General features: G+C 30.1%; 4 protein-coding genes across 6 annotated transcripts; 1 reads left to right on the plus strand and 3 right to left on the minus strand.

Moving 5' to 3' along the window:
• Nucleotides 1-471: 471 nt before the first annotated feature.
• On the minus strand, nt 472-2,113 carry LOC108747521 (mitochondrial import inner membrane translocase subunit Tim22). The gene is made up of 4 exons (XM_018485080.1): nt 1,873-2,113; nt 889-1,073; nt 713-785; nt 472-640 (listed from the first exon to the last, which is right to left on the minus strand). Exons 1-4 carry the CDS (start codon nt 2,111-2,113, stop codon nt 558-560), a joined length of 582 nt encoding a protein of 193 aa, XP_018340582.1. The 3' UTR covers nt 472-557.
• A 1,936-nt stretch (nt 2,114-4,049) lies between these two features.
• LOC108747364 (very-long-chain (3R)-3-hydroxyacyl-CoA dehydratase) lies at nt 4,050-6,568 on the minus strand. The gene is made up of 6 exons (XM_018484784.1): nt 6,078-6,568; nt 5,922-6,019; nt 5,697-5,813; nt 5,377-5,611; nt 4,967-5,071; nt 4,050-4,807 (listed from the first exon to the last, which is right to left on the minus strand). The coding sequence occupies exons 2-6, from the start codon at nt 6,003-6,005 to the stop codon at nt 4,239-4,241; spliced, it is 1,110 nt and encodes a 369-aa protein (XP_018340286.1). The 5' UTR covers nt 6,006-6,019; nt 6,078-6,568; the 3' UTR covers nt 4,050-4,238.
• A 721-nt stretch (nt 6,569-7,289) lies between these two features.
• LOC108747498 (metaxin-1) lies at nt 7,290-11,403 on the plus strand. 3 transcript variants are annotated; one of them, XM_018485016.1, is made up of 6 exons: nt 7,290-7,707; nt 8,429-8,679; nt 9,320-9,485; nt 9,623-10,009; nt 10,416-10,470; nt 11,126-11,201. In XM_018485016.1, the coding sequence occupies exons 1-6, from the start codon at nt 7,621-7,623 to the stop codon at nt 11,140-11,142; spliced, it is 963 nt and encodes a 320-aa protein (XP_018340518.1). In that variant the 5' UTR covers nt 7,290-7,620; the 3' UTR covers nt 11,143-11,201. The 3 variants fall into 3 exon arrangements, with proteins under 3 accessions (XP_018340518.1, XP_018340519.1, XP_018340517.1); XM_018485017.1 differs by having other exon boundaries at nt 9,623-10,013; nt 11,126-11,190; XM_018485015.1 differs by lacking the exon at nt 10,416-10,470 and having other exon boundaries at nt 7,292-7,707; nt 11,126-11,403.
• Nucleotides 11,404-11,407: 4 nt separating this feature from the next.
• LOC108747496 (vacuolar protein sorting-associated protein 45) lies at nt 11,408-14,033 on the minus strand. The gene is made up of 8 exons (XM_018485011.1): nt 13,890-14,033; nt 13,488-13,686; nt 13,241-13,390; nt 12,765-13,144; nt 12,286-12,558; nt 12,033-12,197; nt 11,724-11,953; nt 11,408-11,633 (listed from the first exon to the last, which is right to left on the minus strand). Exons 1-8 carry the CDS (start codon nt 13,980-13,982, stop codon nt 11,435-11,437), a joined length of 1,689 nt encoding a protein of 562 aa, XP_018340513.1. The 5' UTR covers nt 13,983-14,033; the 3' UTR covers nt 11,408-11,434.
• Nucleotides 14,034-14,755: the final 722 nt, after the last annotated feature.

Here is a 14,755-nt window from a genome sequence, read left to right on the forward strand (position 1 = left end):
AAAGTTAATTTTAAATATATTTATAACATTATATATATATATTTTTTTTTACAATTGGCCATTCTCTCATAACTTCTTTGTCCTAAGTCTTCACGCATATAGTCCACGAAATATGTAAACGATAAATGTATTCCTAAATATTTCTAAATATTATATTCGTCATACATGATAAAAGTAAAAACATAATATTTAAGATAAATGTGACTACAGATTTAGGAATTTTCTACATGTATCACATACGAATATCTCTTTATGCGAATTATCATTTCATGCAATATAACGAAACATGAAAAAATGTGATTACATACGATTACATATAAGAGAATTTCATATTCGAACGTGAAATTGGATAAATATTAGATGATAAATTAATTAAAAAAGGCAATATATTTTACGCTTTTAATTCAGTCACACGATACTAGTTTTATGAGCATATTTACACTACAAACATTTCCATGTTTTTATACAGGAATTGTATATGTTAGATACGTAATTAGATAAATTTTTATATCTCTTTTATACAAATATATATCTTTTAACAATCTGTGCTATGCAGTCTAAGATCTATGCATGTAATAGTCTATCGCCGTTGAGAATGCTGCAAAGCCTGCAGCACCGACTATGCCCGCTTTTATACCGGCTGCAAGGAATAAGATAAAATATAAGTAAATTCCAAAATATTAATTATAATGCACGAAGAAATTATAAATACCTCTTAAGCCAATTAACCCGCCCGTCAAACCGCCTGCATACGTGCCATTTTTCCAGTCAGTTTTACCTCTGTACTGAAATCAAGACAACGTTTAACAATATGTTATAGAAAATATTGTGCGAGCAGATTATTGTATCCAAAAATAAGATTTCTAACGTGCATATCTGGAGCATTACCGATTCTATTGTGCACTCGATAGCAGAGAATATGCATCCGACAACCGCGAAGTTCTTCGCGTAGCTAAGAGTCGTGATTTTCATTTCCTTTAATATCTCTCGTGCGCTCTGTTGCCTCTCAACGCTCGCTACGTTGGGATTCACGCTAGAAGAAAATAATCCAATAGCTGCTCCCAAACCATATCCTGAAAGATAAATATTTCAATTAGCATGATATAATTTTGACCGTTGTAATCTCATTCTTTGCAGTCTAAATTATTTCTTACAGATAAGTGAATTAAAAAATCTTTATTATTAGGAGAAATCTGTTAAGATTCCAAAAATACAATTAAATATATTATATAATTGGATATTATTTTTAGAATATCCTATAAATTCCTGTAAATAGTAGATTTTTTTTTTAGTTATAAAAATTAGAAAAAGATAAACAGTAAATTAAACCGCAATTTAAAATCTTATTTTGGAACCAGGTCTATTCAAACTTGCATAATTGCATAATTATATGCATAAAGAAAATTATCCAATTACATTTCTATGATAAGGTTGCACATAAAATTAAATTAGATCGTTTTCTTTATATTCACTAAATACTAACAGCAACTCATCAATACTATAATTTTCTATTCGACAATATAAATGTAATGTAACACATGAATATAATAATTACATTGTTAAGGAAATTATAATACTAATTTATTGATGCTTTCCAGCAAGAGACACAGTATAATAAAGTGATTATTTCATTTTTATTTCACATTAGCAAACAATAAAGATACAATGGCTGACTGTGTCACCTGTGTCTCTTGTTGGAAAGCATCTATTATGTTACTGTTAGTTGATATTTATTGAATGGTTATGCAACTATACAAGCTTGTCTAAATAGACCCTTATTTGACATATAAATCTGTAAAGGATTACATATCTATAATTTGTAATGATATTTTGATATTTGTTCATAGAAAGGGGAATGATGAAAAAGTATACCTAGGACACAACTCATAATGCTCTTAAAAGCACAGCTTTCCATCACGCTGTCTATTCTCTTCTCCTCGATGGTCTTTATTTGTACAGGTCCCACCATTCTGGGGATTATAATGTTTTCTCTGAAGCGTTGCTGATTACCAACGAGGAACAGGGCGATCTTGTCAAGATCGGCATCGCTCAGGAACACCTTCTTATCGGCAGTCGCCGTTGGAATCGTCTTTGTCAGATCAACCGGATACATTTTTATAATGTTTGCGACGATTTGAGTCCCGAAAATTTAACTTACGTCACGTCACAACATGATGAGTTCCAAATACCCGCTGGCTATAAAACTCATCTCGCCGCATTAAATCGAATTGTAACAATGATCTGAAATGCGGATAAATTAAACGTCGCGTCGCATAAGTTTGAAATAAAGTCACGCACGTTGAAATTAAATTTCATTAGATCGACCAAGCACAAATGACGAATCGCATGCACCTAGTATCAAACAGCGTGTTTACCATGCTTGTTTCCTAACCAAAAATTTCTCTGTCAAGGAATTGAAAATAGTCGCAACTAATAACGATATATATCGATAAAAGAGAAATATCGACTGATCAACGGTATCGATATCTTTCTTTGAAACAAAATTCAAATTATATAATAAACCTCTTTTCTTTTAGCTGAACTTCTTGTATAATTCGTCCTTTCTTCTTTTTTACACTGGAAGAAAAAAAAGATGAACTGTGCAAACTAAAAATAACAGACTTCGTCAACTTTGCAATTTAACATTTTTTTTGCATTTCTTTTCAACTGTTTTTTTATTTAAATCAAATATAGGTCATTATATATATAATATCTATTTCAGTAAATAAACTGTTTTGTTCTCACTTTAGCCAAACATCAGACAGCAGAATTTGAAAAAATTCTGGAAAAATAAAATATGATTAAAAAATTATTGCGTAAAAATTATAATACAAGGAATAAGGAATAATGAAAATTTCAACCTACCAGCATATTCAGATGTATGGCGGTGTATCGAATTATGTATTCTTTAGTTTAAGTTCCAAAAGTATACACTAGTTCAGCCACAGAAAACAGACCTAGCGGTATTTATATAATTCTCACTGTGTTGGTATTAATATTGACATCAACATGATGAGAATTATATAGATACCACATGAATGTTAAATTCACATCGATATTTTTTAGAGTGTGAGATTATTTTACACCCCAAGAATAAAAACATGTAAATTATTGTAAAATATTGTGTTTAACATATTTTTTCTTTTTTAAATATCTTTATGAATCTTTAAATATGCGATTGTGTATTAAAAATCCGTAATAAAACTATATTATATTAATAAAATTAAAATTGTTATTTTTTTCAAAATACTATTATAATAAGCTACTCAACGTGCTTCTTCCGTTCTATATATTTATCTGGCTTCTATTTTTTTTTTTTTTCAGAAAATTGTGATTAAATCTATATCCATAATATTCTCAAATATTATTAAAACAATCAATAATATGTTGTTAATTTATAATTTTATTCCAGCCTCCTAAAAAAAAAGTAATATCTACCCAGAAATTAGAAATGATAATGAAATCGACGTCGAATCGACGTTTGATATTGATTAATGCGATAAGAATCGTAAATCATATTTTTCTTTTTGAGCACTTTTCAAATTTTGCTGCAATATACATACAATAGCAATTAATAATATTTTGCATAATTAATTTGTAATTAGATATATGTTTATTTGTATATCTGTTGCATATTTTTGTTATTACATAGAGATAAAAAAAAAAACAAAATTTAATCACACTTGTCCTATTTACATGATTCATTTTATTCTGTCATATACAGGTTTATATTTAAGATATCTACTTATATAGATACCTATATAAATATTTTAAAAAATCAAATTTTAATAACGCTGTTTGTTACACGAAATACGATCGAATGTTTATATTGTATAATCGTTGAATGAGATCGTTTGATGTCTATATAGCAAATTTTCTTTGTTGTCATATACGCAAAATAAAAATATATTGCACACTGTATACTATATTCTATTCATTACATAATATTTAATTATATACTAAATAACAAAATCACGAAATAAAATTGCAATCTTTAAATTAAAATAAAATAATATTCAAATTACATTCTTAATAAATATTTACCCTTGGAAGTGACATAAACATATAAACATCTATACAAAATTACATTATTATAAAAACTGTATGCTAAATAGAGCTTATTATACCTTCTATTATACCGTCTCACGCTTTTTTTATTGCCTACATCTTTTACGCAATAGTAAGACTATAGATAAAAAAAGAGCAATACAAGTCTGAAGATTATCTATCCCGTGAAATCAGTTGTACTTCTTCTTAATATTAGACTTATTGTTAAGTTTTCTGAAGCGCAGCTTATTCATATGAGACATTACGGTATATATTCCAGGTATAAATAAGAAGAGTAAATAAAGTCTTATTAGAGACGGAAAGTGAAGAGCAAAATTATAACTGTTTGGTAAAGAAATCGTGAACTTCTGAGTTTCCTCGAAGTACGGAATATTTCGTAGCATTATAATACCCTCGCATACGAAGCCGAGCGGGTACAATGGTATCCATATTGTGTATCTCAGCCACGTTAGAAAGGCTATCTGAATGTTCAACAGTTGCGTGATGTAGTATGGATATCTGATTATTTCTACCGTGCTCCATATGAGAAACAGGTAGAAAATGACCGGTTTGGTTTGCATACGAGACTCAGCGTCGATCATGAAGAACAATATGAACGCTCTAGCTCCCGTTTGTAAGAAAGACACTAGCATGCTGTTCTTTGTATATCCGAATAGAGGATGCATTACCTCCAAAAATTGTAACAGTTGTATAAACTTGAATGGATTGCCAACTGCATCATATGTTTCTTTCATGGAATCTGCAAAGATCTGTTGTGTTAATAAAACATTTCTAAGAAACGAGATCACTGCTGTAAGTTTCAACATGAAGAGTTAAAGGAATAAATTCAATAAAATTTCTAGAGCTCATTCCTCATATAAAAGAATAAAATACTTTTTGTAGTAAGGTACATAAATACCTGGTCCGTCGCGGGAATATTGTATAGCCATTACAGCAAACACATAAATAAAACCGACAAATTGACAGAGATTATATATGACTAGATACACCTTCGCAAAGTCCTCTGAAAGAACAAGATATGACATATTAATCTTGTAATATTACTAATGGTCTAGTTTACATCGTGTACTTGATACACATACTAACTAGTAACTTTCTCGGTTGAATTATTTTAGTTTTAGCGATATTATTCAAAGAATGTTGTACTAAATTGGTACGATATGCATCAAAATGATTAATTGAATACACATCTCGTGTATATATTTACATGTATCGGCAAAATTAAGATAATTCAATAGAAAGTTACTAGTTAATACTCGTATCAAGTACTCGATATGTAAACTAAATCAGTGACATTCATTTGTATACCTTTTCTATATCCTAATTCTTCTTTGTGTAATTTATCATACATGTCAGGATAATCATTGAGAATATCACGCTTCTCATCCTCATTGTCGTCCATGTCTTCGCTTTTCCATTTATCAAAATCAATCTTAAGCCACGAGGGCTTTTGTGGTTGACTTATTAATCTCGGCCACCAGCCATTACATTTCTTTCTCAAAACAAAATTTACCTCACGATCGATTACCTTGTAATTACTTTCCTGGAATAAACATTCCATACAAGTTTTCTTTAACATAATTACATCAAATAGACATAAAGATAATTTAAACTTGTCGTTAACTTACGTTTGGATCGATAGGTGAGTAAAGATTTAAATCAAAGCTGTAACTGTTTATTCCTCTGGCTCCATGTCCATAGACTGTAACTTGCAATGTAGTTTCTTTTAGATTGACATTAAGATCCTGCAAATAAAATGTATAATTATGACAATTTATATTGATAACGCAATCAAAACTTTACACTTATAAGTATAAGGGTCTTGTATATCCTTTCATATGTACATAACGTACCTTTACATCAGTCAAGTCTACCTTCAGCGTAACTTGACTCTCCGTCTGAGCCCAATATACAAATGGAGTGAGCGTATTGGACATTTTATCATAGCAACCTGACGACAACAGAAATCTATCACCGTCTGTTATCAGTGACAACTTATCACCGTTTACCTCTGTAATTTCTAAAAATTCTGCAGCAACATGCGCACTGTCACTTCTATTTCCCACTTCAATTCTCTACTTTGCACTTTGATCGTAGAATCTAATTAAACATAATCAAACGGAGAAAAAACTTTAGTCATTGTATGTTAATTGTTACATCGTCTTGTTTTAATCACACTACGATGAGGCCATGAATATAAAGTCAATTGATGAGGCAAACGAAGGATCAGATGGGGCATGAGGCAATCGGAGTCGTTGGAGACGCTGGTAGTTGCAGTAAATTCTTAAGGTCAATGTTGTTCCACCAGGTCACTGAAAAATCTTTCGCGCATGCACGAAAATCAATGGCGTGGTGAAACCTTCTACTAGTAACCATAAAGGAAATACAGGTCGCACATGGTCCCAGACATATCTGGAGGTCAATTGTGTATTTCGAAATGAGGTGAAAATTACAATACAAACAAATTTATTAACATATTTATAATTTCATCGATCAATATCTAGTGAATTCGCTCACTAATTTCTAATAACTTTATAATTTTCATACCTCGTTTAAAGATGCATAATCAAAATCCCCTATGGAACGAACCGTACCTGAGGTATTCGCCACGTCAAACCGGGCACTTTTGAAACATCATTTTTCATTTTTTTTTAAACTTGCTGACATATTCTACAGATAAAAATATGAGACGCGTGTTTCATGAAAAAAAATTTGTTTTGTGAAATTATATTTACGCGTGTAAGTTGTAAAAATTCATAAAAAAACGTCGCTCATGCGAATATTCAAATTATTATTTCGTCAAAATCATTTATAGTCGTACAAAAAAAAAAATCAAATTCCATTTGTTTACGATTTTAATTATCGCATACATTATTCATCATCTACTCGATTATACATACTTATTTAGATTTAACTCGGTGTTTACGATAGAAGTAATTATCGATAATTTGCTCTCACCAGATAGAGTATATGTATTTTGCATAATTTGCATTAGTAAAAAAAACCTTCTTTCATTCATTTTCAAAAACCTTCTTTCAACCTTCCGATGAGTTTTAAAGTCTTCCAAATAAAGGAAAATTTTCCAGTGAAACAATACTACTAAGGTTTGAAATACTACGTTCAGCTGATTCTTAAGATCCATTCACATCAAGATTTTGTTGCTTTCCGCTGAGCCGTATTGCACTTTAAAGTGAAAAATACATGAGGTCCATTCACATTGTCGAAGAGATTCTTCTCTGACGTTTGCACTCATGATCTTCGCTTTTTTCTCTTTTCAACGTCCGAACATATATCTCGTTTTAAGTGCAACAATTTCTGGAAATTTCAAACAATTCAGATAAACAAACCTATTTGTTGGAAAGGAAGGCATAAAAAGTGCAAAAAGTTCAGCTATTTTAGGAGACCATTCTAACCTATTCTAACCTGCAACATGCCACGCGACGTTGTATTGTTTATCGAGGAGGGGATTCTCGGCGGACGAGGGACTTGGTGCCGAGGGAGATTCGCTCGTGCGAGCGCGTGTAGTCTCACTGGCGATGTAAATTTTTGAAAATGACCAACGCCGAGGTGCTACAGCTAGACGTGTGGAAGGGCGACTGGGGCCTACCGTCGGTTGATGTGGAATGTTTGCAAGTTCTGGTGCGTCGAGTCGATGAGTATAGGTTATAGCACGCGCACGCTGATTAATTTCGACGGTCCCCTTTTTCTCGTATTCACAGAATTCATTGAGTGCGACACGTGCGAGAACCGTCTAGTATCGTTCCATGTGGATTCTTCGGCCAACTTAAGAATCTTTGAAAAACGTCGGAGTACCTGCGGCTTCGGAGCGATTATCCTAATTGAAAATAAAACTCTTGGCGAATTTTATCTTTAAAAAAAAAGCAGATGATAGAGCGATATTCCCTGGAAAATTTTTATTGAATTTTAACAGAATTTTCATTCAAAATTTACTTACAAAGTATGTAATACTATGGTTGGTCAAAGAAGTCATTGAAAGGATACTTGCTGCCTTAGAAATATATTGAATAATAATAAGATGTGTGTAGAGATATCAGGATGTAAAGTATTAGCTGGATATGACACTAATAAAATGAAAACCAAAAAGATATGAAACATACCTAACTGCTTCATTATATCTAAGTTGACTTGTTGAAAGCTGAGTGTTAATTGTATTTTAGTAGCTATCCCCAAATCATAATGATCTGTATATTCTCTCTATCAGAAATTATAATTATTTTATTATTGAAGATTCAATGCCTATTAATCTATTCATGTCTTAATTTATCTAATAATAATGTAACATCCTGATGATATAACAGGTTGTGATTTATTTCCTAATACAGTATCATGTTATTTGTAGGCATATGCCAAATTCAGTGGAGTACCTTTAAAAATAAATCTAGCAAGCAATCCGTTTAGAACACCAAACGGTCGATTACCTTTGCTTAAGGCTGGTCTACGTACTTTGGATACAGTTAAAGATATATTGCCCTTTTTTAGAGCAAAACATTATAATTCTGACTATACTTTAAATGATAAGCAATGCGCAGACATCATGGCTTATGATGCTCTGCTTAAGGAAAAGTTGTATCCAGCCTTCCAATTTATATGGTATGAGGTATAGAAACGCATATTAGAATAAAATGCAACTCATTGCTTATGAAATTTCAATATTATTAAAATTAATTTATTCATAACAGAAAGATTGAGAAATTTGTTATTAGTTCTATTAAAAATCTAATTAAATCTATTTAAAAAATACTTATTCATCCTTGTTATTGCTGAAAATTTTTTTAAGAAATTGATGTCATCTTCAAAATTTAAAACTATTATTGTTTATATTTAAAATATATTTAGTTCATTAAATTCTACAGAATTTTCTTAGCACTTTAAATATTATTAAGAAAAAAAATTGTCAAAAACTTTCAGATACTATTTAAGAAAAGCTGGTTTTTTTTTAATATGCAAAGCAAAATTCATAATTACAAATGGCTAGTAATTTGTGTCTAAATAATAATAATAATAAAATAAATGAATTATTTGTCTCAAATAACAATATTAAAACATCTTTAAGCATGAGATGCATATTATTCTGATCATTGCATACATGTTTGTTCAGTCCTCTGGTTTTGCACAAATTATATTAATAGCTTTGCATTAGGAAGTACATTTTAGTGTAATTAGAGCAAGATCATAGCCTTTGTAATTATAGTACATATAACATAAGACATAACGTTTGAATTATTTTTAGGTGGATAGATAAGAAAAATCTAGATGAATTAGTTAGACCGTGGTACTGCAAAGCACTGCCTTTTCCGTTCAATTTCTATTACCCAGGAAAATTTGAGCGGCAAGCACATGCTTTGATGCAAAGTTTATATCCTCTGGAAGATAATATAAATGTTATAGAAAATGAGGTATGTGTAACATACAGAATAATTTAAAATATATTAAATCCATAGGGAGAAGATATTTATATAACGAGAGAAAATGTAATGTTTAAATGCAAAAAAAAACTTATTTTGATTAACTTTAAGCATCTATGTAATAACAGGTGTATTCGGAAGCACAAAAATGTTTAACGTTATTATCTATAAGGCTTGGAGATAGAGATTTCTTTTGTGGACAGCAGCCTAGCACAATAGATGCCGTTATATATTCATATCTGGCACCATTGCTCAAGGCTCCATTACCAAATCCAGCCTTACAAAATCATCTAAAAGCCTGTACAAATCTAGTGAAATATGTGTCGCGTATATCACAGAGGTATTTTGAAGAAGAATATCAGACTTATGAGAAGCTAAGGGCTGAAAAAAATACCGAGAGATTAAGAAGAGATTCTGAAACTGAATTTCCCAATAAAAGAAGAAATCAGATCCTTGCTGCGCTTGCTGCTACAATAACAATGACAGGATATGCGTTATTCACTGGTATTGTAGAGGTAAGTTTCGTTTATACAGAGAAAACAAATACGTAGAATGTATATCGTAGATTTACGGAGAATTTTCGCAATAGAATTGTTGGATATTAATTGGTTTTCCTCTTTTTATCTTTATTTTGAGAACATTAATATGAATTGTCTTTCTCACAATAAGTCAATATATTATGTATTTATTCATTTTCATAAATATTGTAACAAATTTTTGCATGAGGAAATTTCTTTTTATATAACAAAAATTTCTATATTTTTACTTAAATTAGATATTTTGTACAGCTAAATGTAATGTTTATAATCAATTTAGTAAAATATATCTGTAATATAGAGAAAGCATAAAATGCAATACATCTTTCTAAAAAAGAAACAGTATAAATGCTGAAGTTGAAGCTACAAGTAGCTTTATTTGTAGGTATATTTGTTAAGAGGCAGAAAATTTATTAACATTCCTAAGAAGAAAAGAAAACGTGAGTATTAGTTGCACATTGATAATATATTTTTACTTGGAAATTAACCAATTAATATCAACTTTTATATAGAATAAATACATTTTTGCTTCTTACCGCATATATTTTAAAAGATTGCGATAAGTTGATATATTTGCAATTAAAGTGGCTAAATAGCTTATTTTTATTTAGTCTCTCTAAAATGGAAAAATTACATTCCTGTAAATAACATGGGAGGAGAGAGATTTAAATATTCTAACATTAGATGTAGAATTATATTATAAAATATTTTAAAATTTAATGTAGACTTTTTAATACGTTTAATAAGAACCTTAAATGTTTTATATACATATTAATAATTAATTTTGATGTATCAAAAAGTAGTACAAGTAAAAAATTTAAGAATTATTCTTTAATAAAATGTTTAGAAATTAATAGAGATAATTTTTTAAGATAATAAATAATTAAGAAAGTATAAAACTCTAAAAAAAAAAAATATTAATAAAATTTTTCATTTAGCTTTAAATAAATTTATTTTTAGATTTTTAATTTGGAATATTCTATTATAAAAATGGTAGTGTAGAATATTCAAATCACAAAATTCAACAGCCAATATATATATATATTTTTTTTTGCTCATTGCAATATTAAAAAAAATAATACATATTTATTAAAGGTACCCACAAAGGATGACGAAATCTCAGATGTACCAATGGAATATATGCTGGATGACGAGGATGATGAATAGCAGTTAGCAAAAAGAAAATTATGTTTTTACGACAAAGATAGGGAATGTAAAATTACTAAATCCACAAGAATATCCTGTTTCATGCAATATTTCGCAGTGATTTACGTTCGAAAGTCTTGGTGTGGAATAGTCTTATATTCCTGACACAGGAAAAAAGAAAGGGAGATATAATGTATAAATAGCAAAATATATAACAAAGTAAATAAATATTTTGGAATATAACATATATCAACATTATTAATTTTTTCCGATTTTATATCGCATTAAAATACCACTCGTGGCATGGTGCACTTCTTCCGCGAAACTTTTAAAATTGTGTATGGTGGTACCACCTAGAATAATTTTTATACCCGGATTTTGTTTATTTAAATTATAAACAGCCAAACTTTCTTCATAAGTTGTACCTCCAATCATGAATATTATTGTATCTTGAGGTCTATAAAAATGGGACAATAATATGTTGTATATAATTTATATTTAATATGCATTTGTATGTAATTTTCTATTTAATTTATAAGTAATTTACCTTCGTGACATTATCATGTTACCGAGATATGGAAATGCCTGCGTACTTAATCTTCCTTTGATCAAGTCCTCTAACGTTTCATTTATTAAAGGACAGTGTTGCGTGTATATATTATCTACTCCACTTAATCCTTTGAATAATTTTTTGGTTATTTTAGCAACTGCTTCTCTATCAAATAAATTACTCTGTCTTGTGTTAACACCACTATATTCTAGTATATTATATACAAGCTGGAAATATGTTAGATTTTTATATTATGTATGTATACATATTTTTCTCAAAAATCACACATCAGTTATACATAAATACCTTAATATATTTGTCTGAAACATTCCTCTTCTTAAGTAATTCTACTAAACCATTTATATCATTGCTCGCATATTTTTCATAATGCAGCGCATAAAGCATGACGAGTCGAACAGTATCCACATCTCGTATCTTTTGATTGCTGATAAGTGCTTTTATCTTCTGCAGCTGTAAACAGGACGATAAAAAAAATATATATATACATCTCAAAGAGATACATAGAAAATTTTTTTTAATTGTTTTTTGAAGATATTACTTGCGAGGAATGATCGGTTTGGCAACTCAGTTCTTGTTCCAATTCTGATACTTCTAACAAATTGTGTTTTTCCACAAGAGATGAAAGCTCTCCGACTACTGTAACATGTTTCGATACGGTACCAGAAAGTTTCTTGAAAAGCGGATACGTTTCTACGAAGTGCTTCATATCAGCTATGCTTTCAACCTTTTGATGCTTTTTTGCTTTCTTTTGAAATTCATCCATTAATTCTTTTATCGTTTGTCCTATTTCTCCAAAGTTTAGATACAAGTTCTGCTCAAGAATATATTCTTTTAACATAAAAAAATCTTTCATAAAAAATAAAGTTTCGAAAATTATTTAAAAAATCAAAATTATACATAAAATATCATTCAAAAGTATAACTTTTATTAATTTATATCTACTTCTAGTTAAGCTAACTATCTGTTAGTATTTCAAATATAAATGCACATATAAAATCAAATGAAAAATGTTCTTACATTTGCATAAAAGTCATCATGTTCTGCACTTAGAACAACTTCTTTCAATTCTTTTGAAATGCCTTTTACGTGAGATAAGTTGACTCGATTATTATTAATCGTTAATAATTCGTGTACCATTGCTTGATATGTCCACTGATTCAATAACGGAGTGACAGGATCATCTCTCCTATCAATTATCAGAAGGAGAGGATTAGATTCCTGTCTGAATTCAAAAGAATTCGATTCTTTACTGAGCACTTCTCTTATCTTCTCTGCTAATCTTTTTGCCATATCTGAACTGTGTTGATATCTAATATATGGGCATTTTTTTAGTGATAACAAAACAGAAGTAATTCCTTGGACAGTTCTGTGTAAATGTACTGGATCCCAAGTCAATCCTTTAATTGTAACACAAATAAACAATATGAAAAATAGTCTTTGTTAAGTAGTTTTTCTTACATCTATACAAAAACGAGTTTATGAAAAAATATTACCTTCGGAGCAGGCATTTATTCCAAGCGAAAATAAGTGTGGATTAATTGCTAGATAATCCGCATAGAATTCATGCACCTCCCTGACCACCTCTCGCTCGTCGCTTTCTGCCAAAAGTTTTATATCAGCTTTTGCAATAATGTTACTGAAATCTAATTAAGTTTATTAGCAATTATTACTTTTCATTCTTAGCTTATCTTTAATGTCTTATTCAGAACATAATTTTTGTAGGGGCATGATGTTACTTACAAATATAATATACTCCATATTTGGGGTATCTGAGCTCCTTACAAAGCAAATCGATATTTTCCTTTGTCGGTCTTACAAATACTATGCATGTCAAATGTTTCAATGTGTCATTATGCGCAGCGGTGTCTATCCGTTCAAACAGGTATACTTCTTTCATCAATATCTCAGACTGACTGTACAGCAGGCTGACTATACTTGTCTAAAATTTAAAAAAAATGACAGAGGAATGACGATCTTTAAAACCTGTCGATTATTGTTCTGTTTTTTTGCAGCTGTTAATTATATTATTTATACTCTTAAAGTAAAATAGGCATGTAATTAGAGAGAAGGAAAGACAGGAGAGAATTTCAGCTGCGACAAAAAAAAAAAACAAACGTAATTCACAGTACTTATCGTGCCTACCGTTTGTTTATCCATTAGCAGAACTTTCATACCAGGACCGCTGTCTTCTGTCATCCTCGTTATATAAAACTTCAAAGCGGTGACAACGTTCATCTTGACAGTTGAATTAACGCCTCAAATGTGGTTAAAGTATGCACGCGTATACTACGCTAAATTCATATTTTGTTTAAATTTAACGCAATTAGTTGCAGAGATGTATATGAATGGCCGTACACTCTACATAAAACTTACTGGAGTACTATGACGCATACTATAACAAATTTTGACAACACATATATAAAATTCAGATATAAAACGTCGTTCGCAATGGCACAGCTGATCCTCCGATTCTTCGTTGATTGGTCCGTTTCGAACATGGCGAGATTTGTCGCGTGACGTCATTCTGATTGGACTCCGATTGATCAAGTTCTTGTTAATTTAATCAGCGCGATGAAGTATCAAGTAATGCCTATATTATTCTGTTTTTTTAGCTAAATTGAATTGGTCATTTTTTTTTGTCAAAGAAGAGAAAAGTAGAAAACATGAATCTGCAAGAAGTTAACTGAAAAGAACAAACTTTTTATCCAGACAGAAAAATCGTAAAATAAAAAAATGACATCAATTGTAGTTTAAACATTATTTAAAAATTCATTAATGAATCAAGATGATGGCATTAATTTGATAAAAAATGGCATTATTATAAATGCTTTCTTTCTCTTTTTTCTTCAAAAAATTAAGAAAAAAGGAGGAAAGATGTAAAAATTCAGCAAAAGGAACTTAAGAACTGACCAATCGCCGTCGAATGAGAGGGAAATGATCGACTGTGATTGGTCAAATTCTAATTTCTAATTTTCAATTCTCAAGGCTGATTCCAACACCGATTAACC

Source organism: Trachymyrmex septentrionalis, unplaced genomic scaffold, assembly GCF_001594115.1.
Source record: "Trachymyrmex septentrionalis isolate Tsep2-gDNA-1 unplaced genomic scaffold, Tsep1.0 scaffold2, whole genome shotgun sequence".
Taxonomy (NCBI): Eukaryota; Metazoa; Arthropoda; class Insecta; order Hymenoptera; family Formicidae; genus Trachymyrmex; species Trachymyrmex septentrionalis.